At 44.7% G+C, this 13,483-nt stretch overlaps 1 protein-coding gene across 1 annotated transcript in view; it reads right to left on the reverse strand.

The window, feature by feature from the left end:
* The window catches only part of ALK (ALK receptor tyrosine kinase), a 756,557-nt gene that overhangs the window by 70,341 nt on the left and 672,733 nt on the right, over window positions 1–13,483 (reverse strand). The window contains exon 12 of the mRNA XM_032239194.1: window positions 1,845–2,007. Coding sequence (XP_032095085.1) covers window positions 1,845–2,007 — 163 coding nt within the window. The remainder of the gene's footprint in view (window positions 1–1,844; window positions 2,008–13,483) is intronic.

The raw sequence follows: 13,483 nt of genomic DNA on the forward strand, positions 1-13,483 counted from the left end.
CAGGCAGCAGGGGAAGTCTGGCCAAACTGGCATTGGTGGTGCCCTGGGCAGGGTGGGGCAATGGGCTCTGCTGGGGGCTTACTGTTGGGGTTCCCATGCGCCTCCCAGCTCCTCTGCCTTCTTCTTCATATTGCTTTTTGTATATGGGGTGTGCTGGCCAATATCCCTTCAGGAGGTGGGGCCCCTCTCATAGCCTCTCATTTCCAGAGGCTTCTAGGAGGTGGGTGGTGGACGATTCCTATGCCCTCCTTCCCTTCCTGTCCCTCTTGCCCTCTGCATGCCTCCCAGAGTCCAGACGTGGGCTTTAGTAGAAAGAACACAGACTTTGAGCCAGAGTGTCCTGAGTTTGAATCCCAGCTCCATCACTGATTGTGCAGCCTCAGATGTGTTGCTAAGCTCCTCCGACTCCAGGGTTCTCACATGGAAACATGAGAACAGCAATAATAATGCCACCCACCCTACTGCTGAAGCAGGAGAAACACCTGTGGGTCCTTAGCAAACATTCATTTCCTCCTCTCCAGGAGTCCTTTCCTCCCTGCCCTGGGCCCCATGGAGGTTTGGCTCAGCAGGAAGGGGAGGTCTGGCTTGCTTGGCGTGGCAGGGCCAGGGGTGGTCCAGTGTCTTCTGGGATATTTACTGGGGGTATATGGGCACTATAGCAGCTAATCTGATTGTAGCCAAATCTTGTTAGAGCATTTCTGCCTGGAGTGCCATTTAAAAAGCACTTAGGGCTGTCCCATAACACATTTACCCTGAGACCCCAGAGATGGGGCTGCCACAGGAAATGCTAAGCTGGAGAGAGAAAACAGGGCAACTTGAGAAGCCCCTTTCCCTCCCAGGAGGCCCAGGATGTGGCAGATGCTGGAGGCTGCGGGAAGGGGAGGGGGGCTCATTTCCTATTGTTTCAGCCCCTGGGAACATTGCACCAACAAGGCATAGCGGTGACGCTTTCCTCTTAACCTGCCCCCATGCTCCGTGGAGGAGCTGCATGAGAACTCCTCCAGAACTCCCCAGAACTCTGGAGGTGGAGGCTGCTTCTGGCTGTGCAGCTGTGGGGAGTCTCCTGCCTCTCTGAGCCTCAGTGTCCTCATCTGTAAAATGAGGATGGCAGCACTGGCCTTGCCTTGTCATAGAGCTCCTTCAGGGGCTACCTAGGTTTATCTAAATTGAACTCAGAGGTTCTAAAAGGCTGCATCGACATCATCTGACACCTTGTTAGAAATTTCAGTTCTCAGCCCCCACTCCAGACCTTCAGAACCAGATGCTAAGGGAGGGGGTCTTACAATCAGGGTCTTCCCCAGCTGCCAGTCTTAGCATTAGCTTCCTTCGATGCCGTGGCCTCAAAGTGGACAAGTGGCGCTGGATCTCCTTCTAGCCTGGCCATGTTCTAATGGAATACTGGGGGTGGGGGTGGGGCTGGGAGGAACATTCCCGAACAGTTTGCTCTGCTTACGAACAGTGAAGGCTGAGGAAAGGAGGCTCGAGAATAAAGCATTAGCTTTCAGGTGCATTGTGCTTCTGTTTCCCAAACATTTTACATGCATGCCTCATTTGAAGAGCATTAAGTAATATTCAGTGAACAGGCCACCATAATTATCCTTACTAGCAATAATTCTGAAGCTAGCTCATGCATGCATATCACTTCCATGAACAGTCTGTGAGTTTCTTGTAGACAAAGGACACATCTTCTTTCGTTGCCATATTTCCCTATCCCAAATCTCCCCATCTCCAGCCCTTTCACCCCACTATGGGCCTGAGTCTGTGGCACCCCAGGAGCATGCACCCAAAGGCAAGACTCCAGCCCTCTTCAGGAGGGTGGGTATGCCCCTCCCCTACATACGCACCTGTAGGTGTCGGTGGCTGGCACCTTCCAGATCTGGATGCCCTTCAGAGGGCCCTCGCTTCCCACCTCCACGCTCAGGTTGGAGTTCTGGTAGGCGTTGTTGCATTGTGCTTGGGTGGGGCCGTGGGGCCCGCTGGCCCCACATGTGGTGAACAGCCAATGAACTGCAGCACAAGAGGAGAGGCAGTCACTCACGTGGCCAGGACCTCCTTCCTCCATGGGCCTCCCTGGGTGGCCTCTGAGACGTCTACTCCATGGCCCCAAACCCACAATCTAAAATGGCACCAAGGTCAGGGCAAGAAACACCCATCAGCCATCACACTGGAAACTTCTATAGAAAGCCTACTATGTGCCAGACCCTGAGGCAGAGACAAAGATGGAGCAGACTTAAGACGCACCCTGGCCTTAAGAAGCTTACAGCTTTGGCCAGGCTCCATGGCTCACGCCTGTAATCCCAGCACTTTGGGAGGCCAAGGCAGGCAGATCGTGAGGTCAAGAGATCAAGACCATCCTGGCCAACATGGTGAAACCCTGTCTCTACTAAAAATACAAAAATTAGCTGGATGTGGTGGTGTGTGCCTGTAGTCCCAGCTACTTGGAAGGCTGAGGCAGGAGAATCACTTGAACCCAGGAGGTGGGGGTTGCAGTGAGCCGAGATCGCACCATTGCACTCCAGCCTGGCAACAGAGCAAGATTTCGTCTCAAAAAAAAGCTTACAGCTTCTATGAGAGACCCAAAGGGAGGCAACCAGCAAAACTACAGGACAGTAAGAAAGGCAAGCCACTGGAGGGCCGAGCCAGCACTGCACTGGGGAGTTCCAGGAAGGGGAGAAGGCCCCTGCAGGTGGGACAGATGTGGGGCAGTGGCTGGTTCTTCTCCCAGTCTCTCATCAAGTCTAGTGGGGCAAATGACAGGTGCTCAATCTGTGCAATTGTTGACTGCAACTCACCTGCTCCAGAAGGCTTAGCATTGCACGTAGGAGCCTCTTTGCTTGGAGACAATTGAAAAAGAGAATGGAAAGCTCTGTGATGCTACATTGGCCCAGGGACCCAGGCTGGTGGTGGGAACAGGAAGTTCTGCATGCCCTGGCCATGGCTTGGCCTGCCTGTCAGCGCTCCCTAACAGACCTGCAGCAAGGCAGGGCTCAGCCTCCTTATTAAAACCATCTTGCATTTGGAAATGCAACGAAAGCAGCTTTCAGGCTCTCTATACAACAGAATATAAAAAAAATGGAAACACAGGTCGAATGTGTCTTTGGTGCATGCTCCTCCTTTTCCCAGCCCCCCTCACCCACTTCCTGGTGTTCTGTGTCCCACCCAATGTCCTTAGGTGGCCTTCTGGGGGCCACACAGGAACACTCGGCATAAACTCCTCCCTACCCCCTCAACCCCCGCCGGCCATTTCCTTTCAAACTTTCTATTTTTGAGCCAGACTGAACCTTGGGGAGTTGTCAGATCTCATGTTGGCCAGAATTCTAACATTTTTACAACCTATAAAAACCTTTAAAAAGGTGTTGTTGATAAATTACTTTTACTTAAAATACAAAAATCTCATGGTAAGATTGCAGAAATTCTCTTAAAAGAGAGATTAAGTCTATCTAAGTAAAATGATGGAAACATGAATTTGGCTGTGCATAATTTTGCTCACTAAAACATTAAAGTGAAAACATTTTTGAAAACTTTGCACTAATGAATGATGCCAACGTGAAAGTTTAACTTGTGTTGCCAATTATAAGCCATAGATTGAGACTGTGGTGGGCAGGGTTGCTAATCTGAAAATTGGGCCAGTTCTGGTGGGTTTTTGTCATGCTGCCCTGGCCCCGAGGCTGGAAGATGGAAGTTCTGGGTGGGCTTCTAATGCATATGCTACTCAGCATGGAGTCCTCAGTGCTTCTCTGGGCTTCATTTTTCTTTTTGCAAATGAAGATGTTGATTTCTATTAGGTTTCTGAAGGTCATTTGAAGGGATAGAAGATAATGGAGTTACCCAAAGATAACTTTGGGTGTAAATGGCTGGTTGTTAGTTTTCTGATTTTTTTTTTTTTAAGACGCAAGGTCTCACTCTTGCTCAGGCTGAGGGTAGTGGTATAATCATGGCTCACTGTAGCCTCGATTTCCTGGCTGAAGCAATCTTCCTGCCTCAGCCTTCTGAGTAGCTGGGACTACAGACCCATTCCACCAAGCCCAGCTAGTTTTAAAAACTTTTTGTTGAGACGGGGTCTCACTCTGTCACCCTGGCTGGAGTACAGTGACACAATCATAGCTCACTGCAGCCTTGAAGTTGTGGGCTCAAGCGATCCTCCTGCCTCAGCCTCCCAAAGTACTGGGATTATGGGCATGAACCACCATGCCCAGTCTCTATTTTTATTATAAAGAGGGCAAACCTGTTAATTCACACTCTCTATGGAAGGCATTTTTAGCAGAGCTAGTTTGGCCAGTTATCCTTTTACCCACTCCTGTGCCCAAAATATATATGTGGGCTGTGCTATATCACTGTGTGAGGGGTGATTTGGGAAGAACACAGGCTTTGAAATGAACACCAGGGTTTGGGGGCAGCTTCATCATTTATCGATTAGGGGATCTTGATCTAGTTCCTTTGCTATAAAAGAGGCTGGATTGGCATATTAACAGAAGCAAGGGGGTAGGAAAGTTCACTGCAAAGTCCCAAACTCTAAAAATGTGAGTGTATCCTTGACTCCTGTCTGTACCCAAGGCTGGTGCAGGGGATGTGGCCAGGGGAGTGTCTGTGAATATGGATCCCATGCTAACAGCACCTGGGAATTTAGTCAATGGGCTGGGGAGGAGGATGGGGGCAGGGAGAAAAAGAAAACCTCAGAAAGGAAGTTGGGAAATCCACTCTTTTCCTTATCTATAGTTCCTTGAAAACTGTTATGCAGACCCAGGCTTTCCTTACAGCAAGCAGCCTGGGTGTGAGTGTGGCCTTATTAATCACAGCAGAAGCGTGGCAGTTCATTTAGTTAATTCAACCCTGAAAATGACAGAATACATGTATCTGTATTATACAGACAGATGGATGGATGGATAGATACAGACAGAGAGAGAGAGAGAGAGAGAGAGAGAGAGAGAGAGAGAGAAGGAGACAGACATAGATAGATGTGGTTTGGCTGTGTCCCCACCCAAATCTCCTCTTTGAATTGTAGTTCCCATAATCCCCATGTGTCATGGGAGGGACCAGGTGCATATAATTGAATCACGAGGGCAGTTTTCCCTCACAGCTGGCCAGCTGTGAGACATAAAGTAGATTGTATAACCTCTCTGAGCCTCAGTTTTTAAAATCTGAACAAATGGAGACTGTTAGACATACCACCTAGACTTCCTATGAGTATTAGGTGATACCTAGGCCAAGTACTTAGCACGACATTCAGCATTAGAGATACACAATGACTACAGTTTAAAATGTGTGTAACTTTGCTCTCAATTTTTCACTGTGGGAAGCAGATATCCAATCTCAAAATTTATGTCCTCCATTTTATAAAGGAGGGTCTCCAAGGTCATTTCTCAGGAAAGGGACCAGTATTTTCCCAATTCAATGGACATATATTAGTCTCCAGTGGTTTCCATATGCAAAATTTTGTTTTCATTTTCAGTGATTTCAGGTGGAAGGGTCTTGAGAGGGAACGCTTTCTAAAGTGGATTCCGTGGGAGGAGAGGATTTGCCATCCTATGTCAGACCTATGATTTATTTTGCCAAAATTCTGTTGTTCCCAGCAGCCTTCAAGGCATGGTGGTCCTCCCTGCCTCGGATGGCTCTGACCCTCATAAATCTGCCCAGAGTTGCTTGGAATCAATTTATGATTCCCACCAGCACCGCCTCTGGGGGTGTGGAGTTTCCAAGTTTATTGCTCAGTGTGCAAGGGCTGTCCTGCTTCTTGTGTGTGGGCCTGCCTTGCTCTAGCTTCATTCTGCTGGTTCCCTTGTGTCATCAGAGAATGTCACAGCATGGTGGGACTTTGGAGATCTCTGAAGTCAATGTTTTCCAAGCCACCTGAGGACCTTTCACATACAGATGCTAGGGACTTGGAGATTCAAATTCAGTAGATCCTGGGTGAGAAGGCAATACTTGAAATATATAAAAAACATTCTTAAGAGAATCTAATACTCAACAAGACTTGTACATTAGTCTTGATGTAGCTTATTGTCTAGGTGGAGAAACAGCATTCTAGGAAGCAGAAGTGACTTTTCTGAGTCTATCAGTATTGGAGAAGGAACCAGAATTGAGGGTTCCTCCTTCTCGGTCCAGGAGTCCTTTGGAGGTAATTAAGCCCGTCCCAGATTTCTGCCTTGAAGACTTTCAAACCTTGTCAGATTGTCCCTACACGGGTCCTTGACCCACCTTGTCTTTTTCAGAACTTTACTTAATGATAGAATCTGATTTTCGAGATGGACCCACCAGCACTGTGAGTACCGTGACTTTGCATAAAGGGACTCTTGCTGTTCGGCTTTATCTATAGTGCCTCTGAAGCTGCTCTATACACTATTGGCTGCTCGTAGCTGAGCACTGGACTGTGGTTTGCTGGGGACCGACTCTAATTATTCCCACATCCTTGCCCAAGGGGTAGGCTCTTGCTTCAAGCAGGGAGAATCTGGCAGGTACTTTAGGCAGGGTAGACCTAAGATCAGTTCTACGCCAAGACAGGTTGAATCAGAACCATGAGAAGACAGGCAGATGCTGGGCTGATTTTCAACAATGTTGTTGAAGTGGAAGGCATTGGGCACAACTTTGTGGGTCAAAGGGATCAGGTCTAAAACCTGAGAGGCAAGAGAATTAGCAACAGTGGTTCCAGGGGACAGGAGGAGTCAGGGTGAGCCTTGATCCCCAGGAAGACGCTGTGTGCTTCCTGACTTGTTTTGTCCTTCTTCCTGGGTAAGGAGTTGAACCTTAGGCACCTGAGAGGTAATCTCCACTCACAAAAGGGGTGAAAGCCTCTCAGTGTTTACTGTGCACCTAATATAGGCCAGTCACTGCGCTTTCACACACACATGGAATGCCTTTATGCTTGCTGCGACGTTGTAGTGCTGCAAGGGGAGTTACAGTATTCCCTCTAAAAATCAGGAAATTCAAGTTCAGAGGAGCTGGGTGGCTTGTCTGCAGCATATGGAGTAGATAACTGGTTAAGCCAGAAACTAAATGTGGATTTTCTGAGTCCAAGTTCAAGGCTCGAAAAGGGGCTAGGCGCCCCAGGAAATCCCTAGGGAAAGCTTTGAGTGTTTGTTTTTTGTTTTTGTTTTTAAATCCCTGAGCCTAGGGCTCAGTTCTAGCCAGGACAGACCATATCAAGGTTGTTCCGGCCCAGAGAGTAGTCAGGCTACGATGGGGGAACAGGGGAGAGTATGGTCAGTGTACTGAGGTGAGGGGGTGAGTAGACCCTCCGTCCCAGAGAGTCCCGCAGTGGACCCAGCAGTTGCTTAGCCTAGTGGAGCGTGGGCTGTGCAGGGTCAAAGGTGTCAGCCAAAGAGAGCAGGTGCTCAGGGTGAGGCTCTGGTCCCAGAGAGGACATGGGAGCAAGGCAGTGTCATAATGGGAACCTAGTAACTGGAGTGTTTACAAGGTCAGGAAGGAAAGACTTTAGCGAGAGGGACTGTGTCATAAGCACCAGGGCAAATCCCAGTTTGGGGCGACAAGATCAAGGTCCCAGTGAGACTAGCAGTGAGGCTGGCTTGATGCTGAGCAGACAATCTAAGGGTCCCCATATCTCCCTGCTGAGGGTCTGCCTTGGTCCCTGAAGCTCTATGGAGCTGTAGAAGGATCGAATGTGCCCCAGGGACAATCTGGGATGGGCAGCAGAGGAGGGCGGTCACCTGCCTCTTCCCTCTTCTCTCAAACATACTAACCTATTTTATTAATACTCGCTTATGAAAGAAAAAAAAGAACTGCCTTATCTCGTTCTTACACATACCGCACACTGGAAACATAGTTTAATACTCATTCACACCTAAACTGTATAAAGAACCCACAAATATCAAAATACTGATTGGTTATAGACAGTCGAGTACAGAAAAATCTATTAAGCACTGGGTTTCATTTTAAGTACATTGCAGCACCCTCCAAGAAGAAACAAATCAATTAGTAATAAACAGTGCATTGCTAAAAAAAAAAATAGGCTAGACAGTGATCGTCCTGGTTTTATTACTGTTGCTAAGCCATCTCATCTGCTCAATGCAATGCAAAGAAATAAAGCGTGATACAAAGGAAAGTAAGTTCTCGACCATCACTATTAATCACAACAGTAAGGCTCTGCTTCATTTTGGAGGCTTGTGTGTATTGTACCACAGAAGAACACTCAATGCCTCATGTGGATCCTTTGTACAATTTTTATTCCGATCTATAGTACTGAGTTTCATCCACATCCATTGCTGAACTAAATGCCATGGACGTTGTAGGATACAGAACCATTTTGATGGAAACCCTGGATCCCAGTAAGTAAAAATCATGACCAAAATCCAGGTAAATATGATAGTTCACCCATTTCTTTTTTGAGACAGAGTCTTGCTCTGTCCCTGAGCCTGGAGTACGGTGGCACAGTCTTGGCTCACTGCAACCTTCACCTCCTAGGCTCAAGCGATCCTACCACCTCAGACTCCAGAGTAGTTGAGACCACAGGCACACACCACCATGCTCAGCTAAATTTGAAATTTTTTGTAGAGATGAGATCTCACTATATTGTGCAAGCTGGTCTTGAACTCATGGGCTCAAGTGATCTGTGGCCTCCCAAAGTGCTGGCATTACAGGCATGAACAACCATTCCTGGCCTCCATAGTTTCTCTTTTTGAAGAAACTGGGCTGTTTGACCTGCAGAACTTCCCTGAGTCTGAATTTTGCTGATTGCATCTCCATGGTGCAGTTCAACATGTTCCTCTGTCCTGCAAATTGCCACCTAGATCATTCTGCAAGACCACAGGTCATGTTCTTTCATCAGGAGATACTTCGTGTCTGGTCATTGCTCTCTTTTTTTATGTTAGCACATATCACACAAAGCTCAATGCTTAGATCCATTTATTTATTGTGAGTTGCAAAATAATTCTATTCTACTTATTTACCTCTTTTTTCACATATTAGTTGAAATATATTTATAAAAAGATGTTCTCCCTCATCTACTATTTGGTTTACTGAGTAATATGGTTCATGCAGAAAATGCAGAATAAATGCTCAATTCTTTCTCCTTATGCATAGATTTCAAGATACGGAACTGGTTCTCTATCATCCTCTGAAACTGGTCAATTAACTGTTTGTACATCATTATGAATCCATAAATTTAAACATATTTTTAAGTTTCAATTAATCACAATTATTATCCTCTGAAAGCTCAAATGATCACCTTTGGTCAGTGGAAGCCTCCTGGGTCCCTTTGACATGACCCTAGTAGATGTTCAAAAGTTCTTTGCCGTATGATATGACAAAATATTTCTTCTCCAGACCTGGAATAACCATTTTCTCAAAAGCCTTGACTTCTTTTAGCGGAAAAAATTGTTTTAGGTACATATTCTGGGTGCTATGGAATCTTTGCTACTGGGTTGGTGATTGTCTCTATTTTCTTTAGTGAACAGAGCTAGGAAATATATATATGCATGCATATATGTACATCAGGATAAATATACATCTATGTGAAACATACATATGTGTATGACAAAGTACGTCATGATTCATATTAATATTTCCAACTCAAATTCAGGACTACAGGGCTTTTTATTTAACTCGTCTATATCATATCTGCATTTCTTTTTTCACACTGAGAACCATGTCTCTCAATAACACATGTGATAGTCAAACGAGAATATATTGTAATTATTCATTTACTTTACCTTTCCTTACACACAGTATTACAGTCACAATGCTTTATTACTACCACCATTATTAATATAAAAATTGAGAGCATTAAACTTTTATTGTATATGTGCTTTTCCTTCTCCTGTGATTTTTTGTGATTGTACTATATAGAGCTACCCTGGGCGGATGGCCATTACATATGCTGCTCTTTCCTCTATCCCTTAGGTAGTCATAGTTCTGTAAGTATTTCTAGTTATTGCTCACATCAGTCGTTGTGTTGCTATTTCTCTAGTCGTTTTTGTTATCTGAAGCTTGTTTTAAAGTAAATTCCTTACAATGGGGTCACAGGAGAAATATTCCTTGAATTCTTTAGGTGTTGATAATATATTTTTCCTTGGCATATCTTAAAAATGTTACTCTCTTTTCTTGTTATATAAAGTGTTGCTGTCAAAAACTCTGATAATTTTAAATTTCCTTCTCTAATTAGTCACTTGCTATTTTGCTTAGGTGCCCAAAGTATGTTTTTCTTTTTATTTAAAGTCCAGCAATTTTACTAGACTATACATTGGTACTGCTCATTCTGGGTCAATATTCTTAGGTATATGGTATGCTGTTTTAATAAGTAGCTTCAATAGGATATTTTCCTGGAGTTATACTTTTAAGTGTTTTGTTTTGTTCTAGTTATTAGCTTTTCTTCTTTAGGTCTTTCTATTATTTGTATGTTGGATCTTCATTGCCTGTCTTTGATGTGTGTCATCTTTTTCATTTTTAAAAATTTCCTCTTTTTGCCTTCTATTTCTTGTAAGGCATAAACTTTTGTGTTTATTGGTTTTTGTGTTCCTTCTATTAATAGGTTAGCCTTCATTTTTGAAAACAGTTTATTACTGCAAATTCTTTTCTGAGTTCTAGCACCACATGTCTGAGTTTTTCTTATACTGATTTACGTAATTTTCATGTCTTGTATCATTGTTTTTGTGCCTTTTAGCTCATTTTAAAACAGAAGGTTAGATTCTGACACATCCAGTAAGTATGTCTTTCTGGTGTGCTTTTATTTTCTGTAGGTGTGTTATTCTGCCCTCTGTGTTCCGTTTTTGTTTTTTTTATTTTAATTTCGAATGATATTTGATCTTGAGGCTCTTCTGTTATGTATTTTTATGTGAGATTAGTTTTCCTGAATTTTTAGGGTTCAGGAGATTTTTTATTTCACAGAACTCCCTCTTCTCCTTTTTTTAAAATATGATGTTCAAAAATGTGGAAGTTTTGCAAGGTATGTTGGCTCATGCCTGTAATCTCTGCACTTTGGTAGATTGACGCAAGTGGATCACCTGAGGTCAGGAGTTTGAGACCAGACTGGCAAACATGGTAAAATCCCATCTCTACTAAAAATACAAAAATTAGCTAGGTGTGGTTACCTGTAATCCCAGCTACTTGGGAGGCTGAGGCAGGTGAATCACCTGAACCCAGGAGGCGGAGGTTACAGCAAGCTCCGATCATGCCACTACACTCCAGCTTGGGTGACAGAGTAAGACTCTGCCTCAAGAGAAAAAAAAAACAAAGCAGTTTGCTTTCTGAGCTTTCTGACTGCTTCTTTCTTCCACTTTTATCTGGATATTGTCTTATTTATTTATTCTCTATTGTCCCTTCCTGACTCAATGTTTATTTTACCCCCAAAACTTCCTTCTTGTGTGGGACCTGTCCTGGAATGAGGTTTGCTGGCTAGGCTGCTCCAGCCCCTTCAGATCTGACTGTGCCCATGGTCCCCTGCACTGGGCAAAGCCCCTCCTCCTTTCAGAAGCTGCTCTCTGACTGGCTCTCTGTAATTTCTAGCAAATATCTGTTGGCTATTTAGGGGTTCTCCTGTTCTCAGGCCTGTTTCTCCCCTGTCTTCTGTCTTGTCCCGATGCTGATACTCTGCAGGTCTTGTGATGTTGGTGCTTTGACCAATCTCACTTGCATGTTGAAGTTTTAGGGAATAACCTTATCCTCAAATTTTGCTGTCAATATTGTTCATGGGTTTTCAGTTTTGATATACGGTTGTTCTGTGTTTATGTAGGGATTTGGAAAGAGTTTTTTTTTTTTTTTTTAAAGAAAACTATGCTGTTCCTACTGTTACTGTCTTCTTCCCAGAATCCTTGAAACATTTTTTAAAATGTAGAAATCATTTGAACTCATTGGCTATGGCAAGCCCCTGTAAACCATCTATCTGGTCAGAGCCCTCACCTACGTTTCTATTCCTGGGCTGCAGGTTTGTTTTTAAGATTTCACCTCAGGGACATCTTCAGTGACCCTGGCTTAGAACCTGCCATTACGTATGCTCTGGCTATTTTTGACACAGCCTGCTAAGTACAATTTAACCTTTTCTTGATAGTGCTACCCAGACTTAATGAGTTGTTTAGGGCTATTTGACTCCTCCTTAAATGGCCTCAGGCATACATATTTTATAGTGACTCTCTTTCTCTGCTGGCAGGTTTCTTTTGGTACTGCAGCATGCCCACGTAATCTTATCTTACCTCCAAGATCAGGTGAGGGCATGACAGCAGCCCTACCCTCTTTGTGTATCAGGCTGAGGGCAGTTAACTGCAGGAAAACTTTATGTCACAGTTTTGGAATGTATTTATATTTTGGTATTTTTATTTGGTGCATGGTGGAAGGTACTAGAAGTCTAACTTCAGATAAAAGGATATCATAATTTTGAATGAACAGGGTGGAGGATGTTTAGGCCTTCAATTTCCATGTACAGTTTATGGTACATTTCTATAGCATCTCCACCTCCAGTAAGCTTAGCTCCTTACAACCATGATAGGTCAGTAGATAGGGAACGGAGAAGAGCTGTGACTTTTATAAGTCATACAGTCATGTAGAAAAGTTAGGCAATTGGTCCATGATTGCAAAGCAATCCTAGGGCTAAGTTAAGACGGGCACATCACCTGCCCTCTTTCTACGACACAAACTGTTTTCAGTTGACGAATTTTCCATGCTGTTCTTCTAGCTTGTGTCTCAGACTGAATTGATTTGTAAGCATGTGCAGGCATATGTACACACACGTGTGTGCTTGCACACATATATGCACACGTGTGCTTGCATGTGCACCTGAGTGCCTGGCCAAGTGTGCCTGTGTACGCACACCCACCCCATTCATTCACACGAAGCTTTCTCTCTGGTTCTTTTTGGATGATGATAAGTCAGGGAGGTAACAAAAACAATGATCACGCCGGCCCTGTCTTTTACTAGAAATGTTCACACACATGATCTCATTTTTACTTTTATATTGTTGTTTCCTTTGCTCCAGACATAGTCCCTCTGGGCAGGTGGAGTGCCTGATGATGCTGAAGACCAGAGGCCCAACTCCCACCCTACTAAGAGGCAGACACCCCTTCTTGGAGAGGGACTTCCAAGTGAGCTTGCCTCCATCAACAGGGCAGCAAGCCAGGCCTGTCTAGATAAAAGCTGCTTTCAGGGCTGAATTACCCTAAACAGCTTTGACACCCAGCGATCTGCAGGAGATTTTAATGGCTCCTGTGCCAGCTGCTGTATTGTGTTCGCCCTCCCCAAGGGAAAGTCAACAACACATGGTTGAAGAGAAAGGTCACAGTAAAAACACTATCCTGAAAGCAGAGCTGTAAAAATCAAGTTAAGGGAGGCCTCAGGGCTAATTTGGTTATTTCTAACTTGGCTTCAGGCCAGAGTCGGGCCAATAAAGTGTTTGATACGAGATGGGTGCTGTGGACTCACCCATCTGCAGGTTACGCATAATGGATTTGGTTTTGAGGCTTCAGTGAGAAGTGGCTGGTGGTTTAAATGCCAGCTCTGCCACACTCAAGCCCAAAAGGTCATGGACTTCTGCCTTGTCCATTCT

Source organism: Sapajus apella, unplaced genomic scaffold (assembly GCF_009761245.1).
Source record: "Sapajus apella isolate SASKATOON/1434 unplaced genomic scaffold, GSC_monkey_1.0 scaffold44, whole genome shotgun sequence".
Lineage (NCBI taxonomy): Eukaryota > Metazoa > Chordata > Mammalia > Primates > Cebidae > Sapajus > Sapajus apella.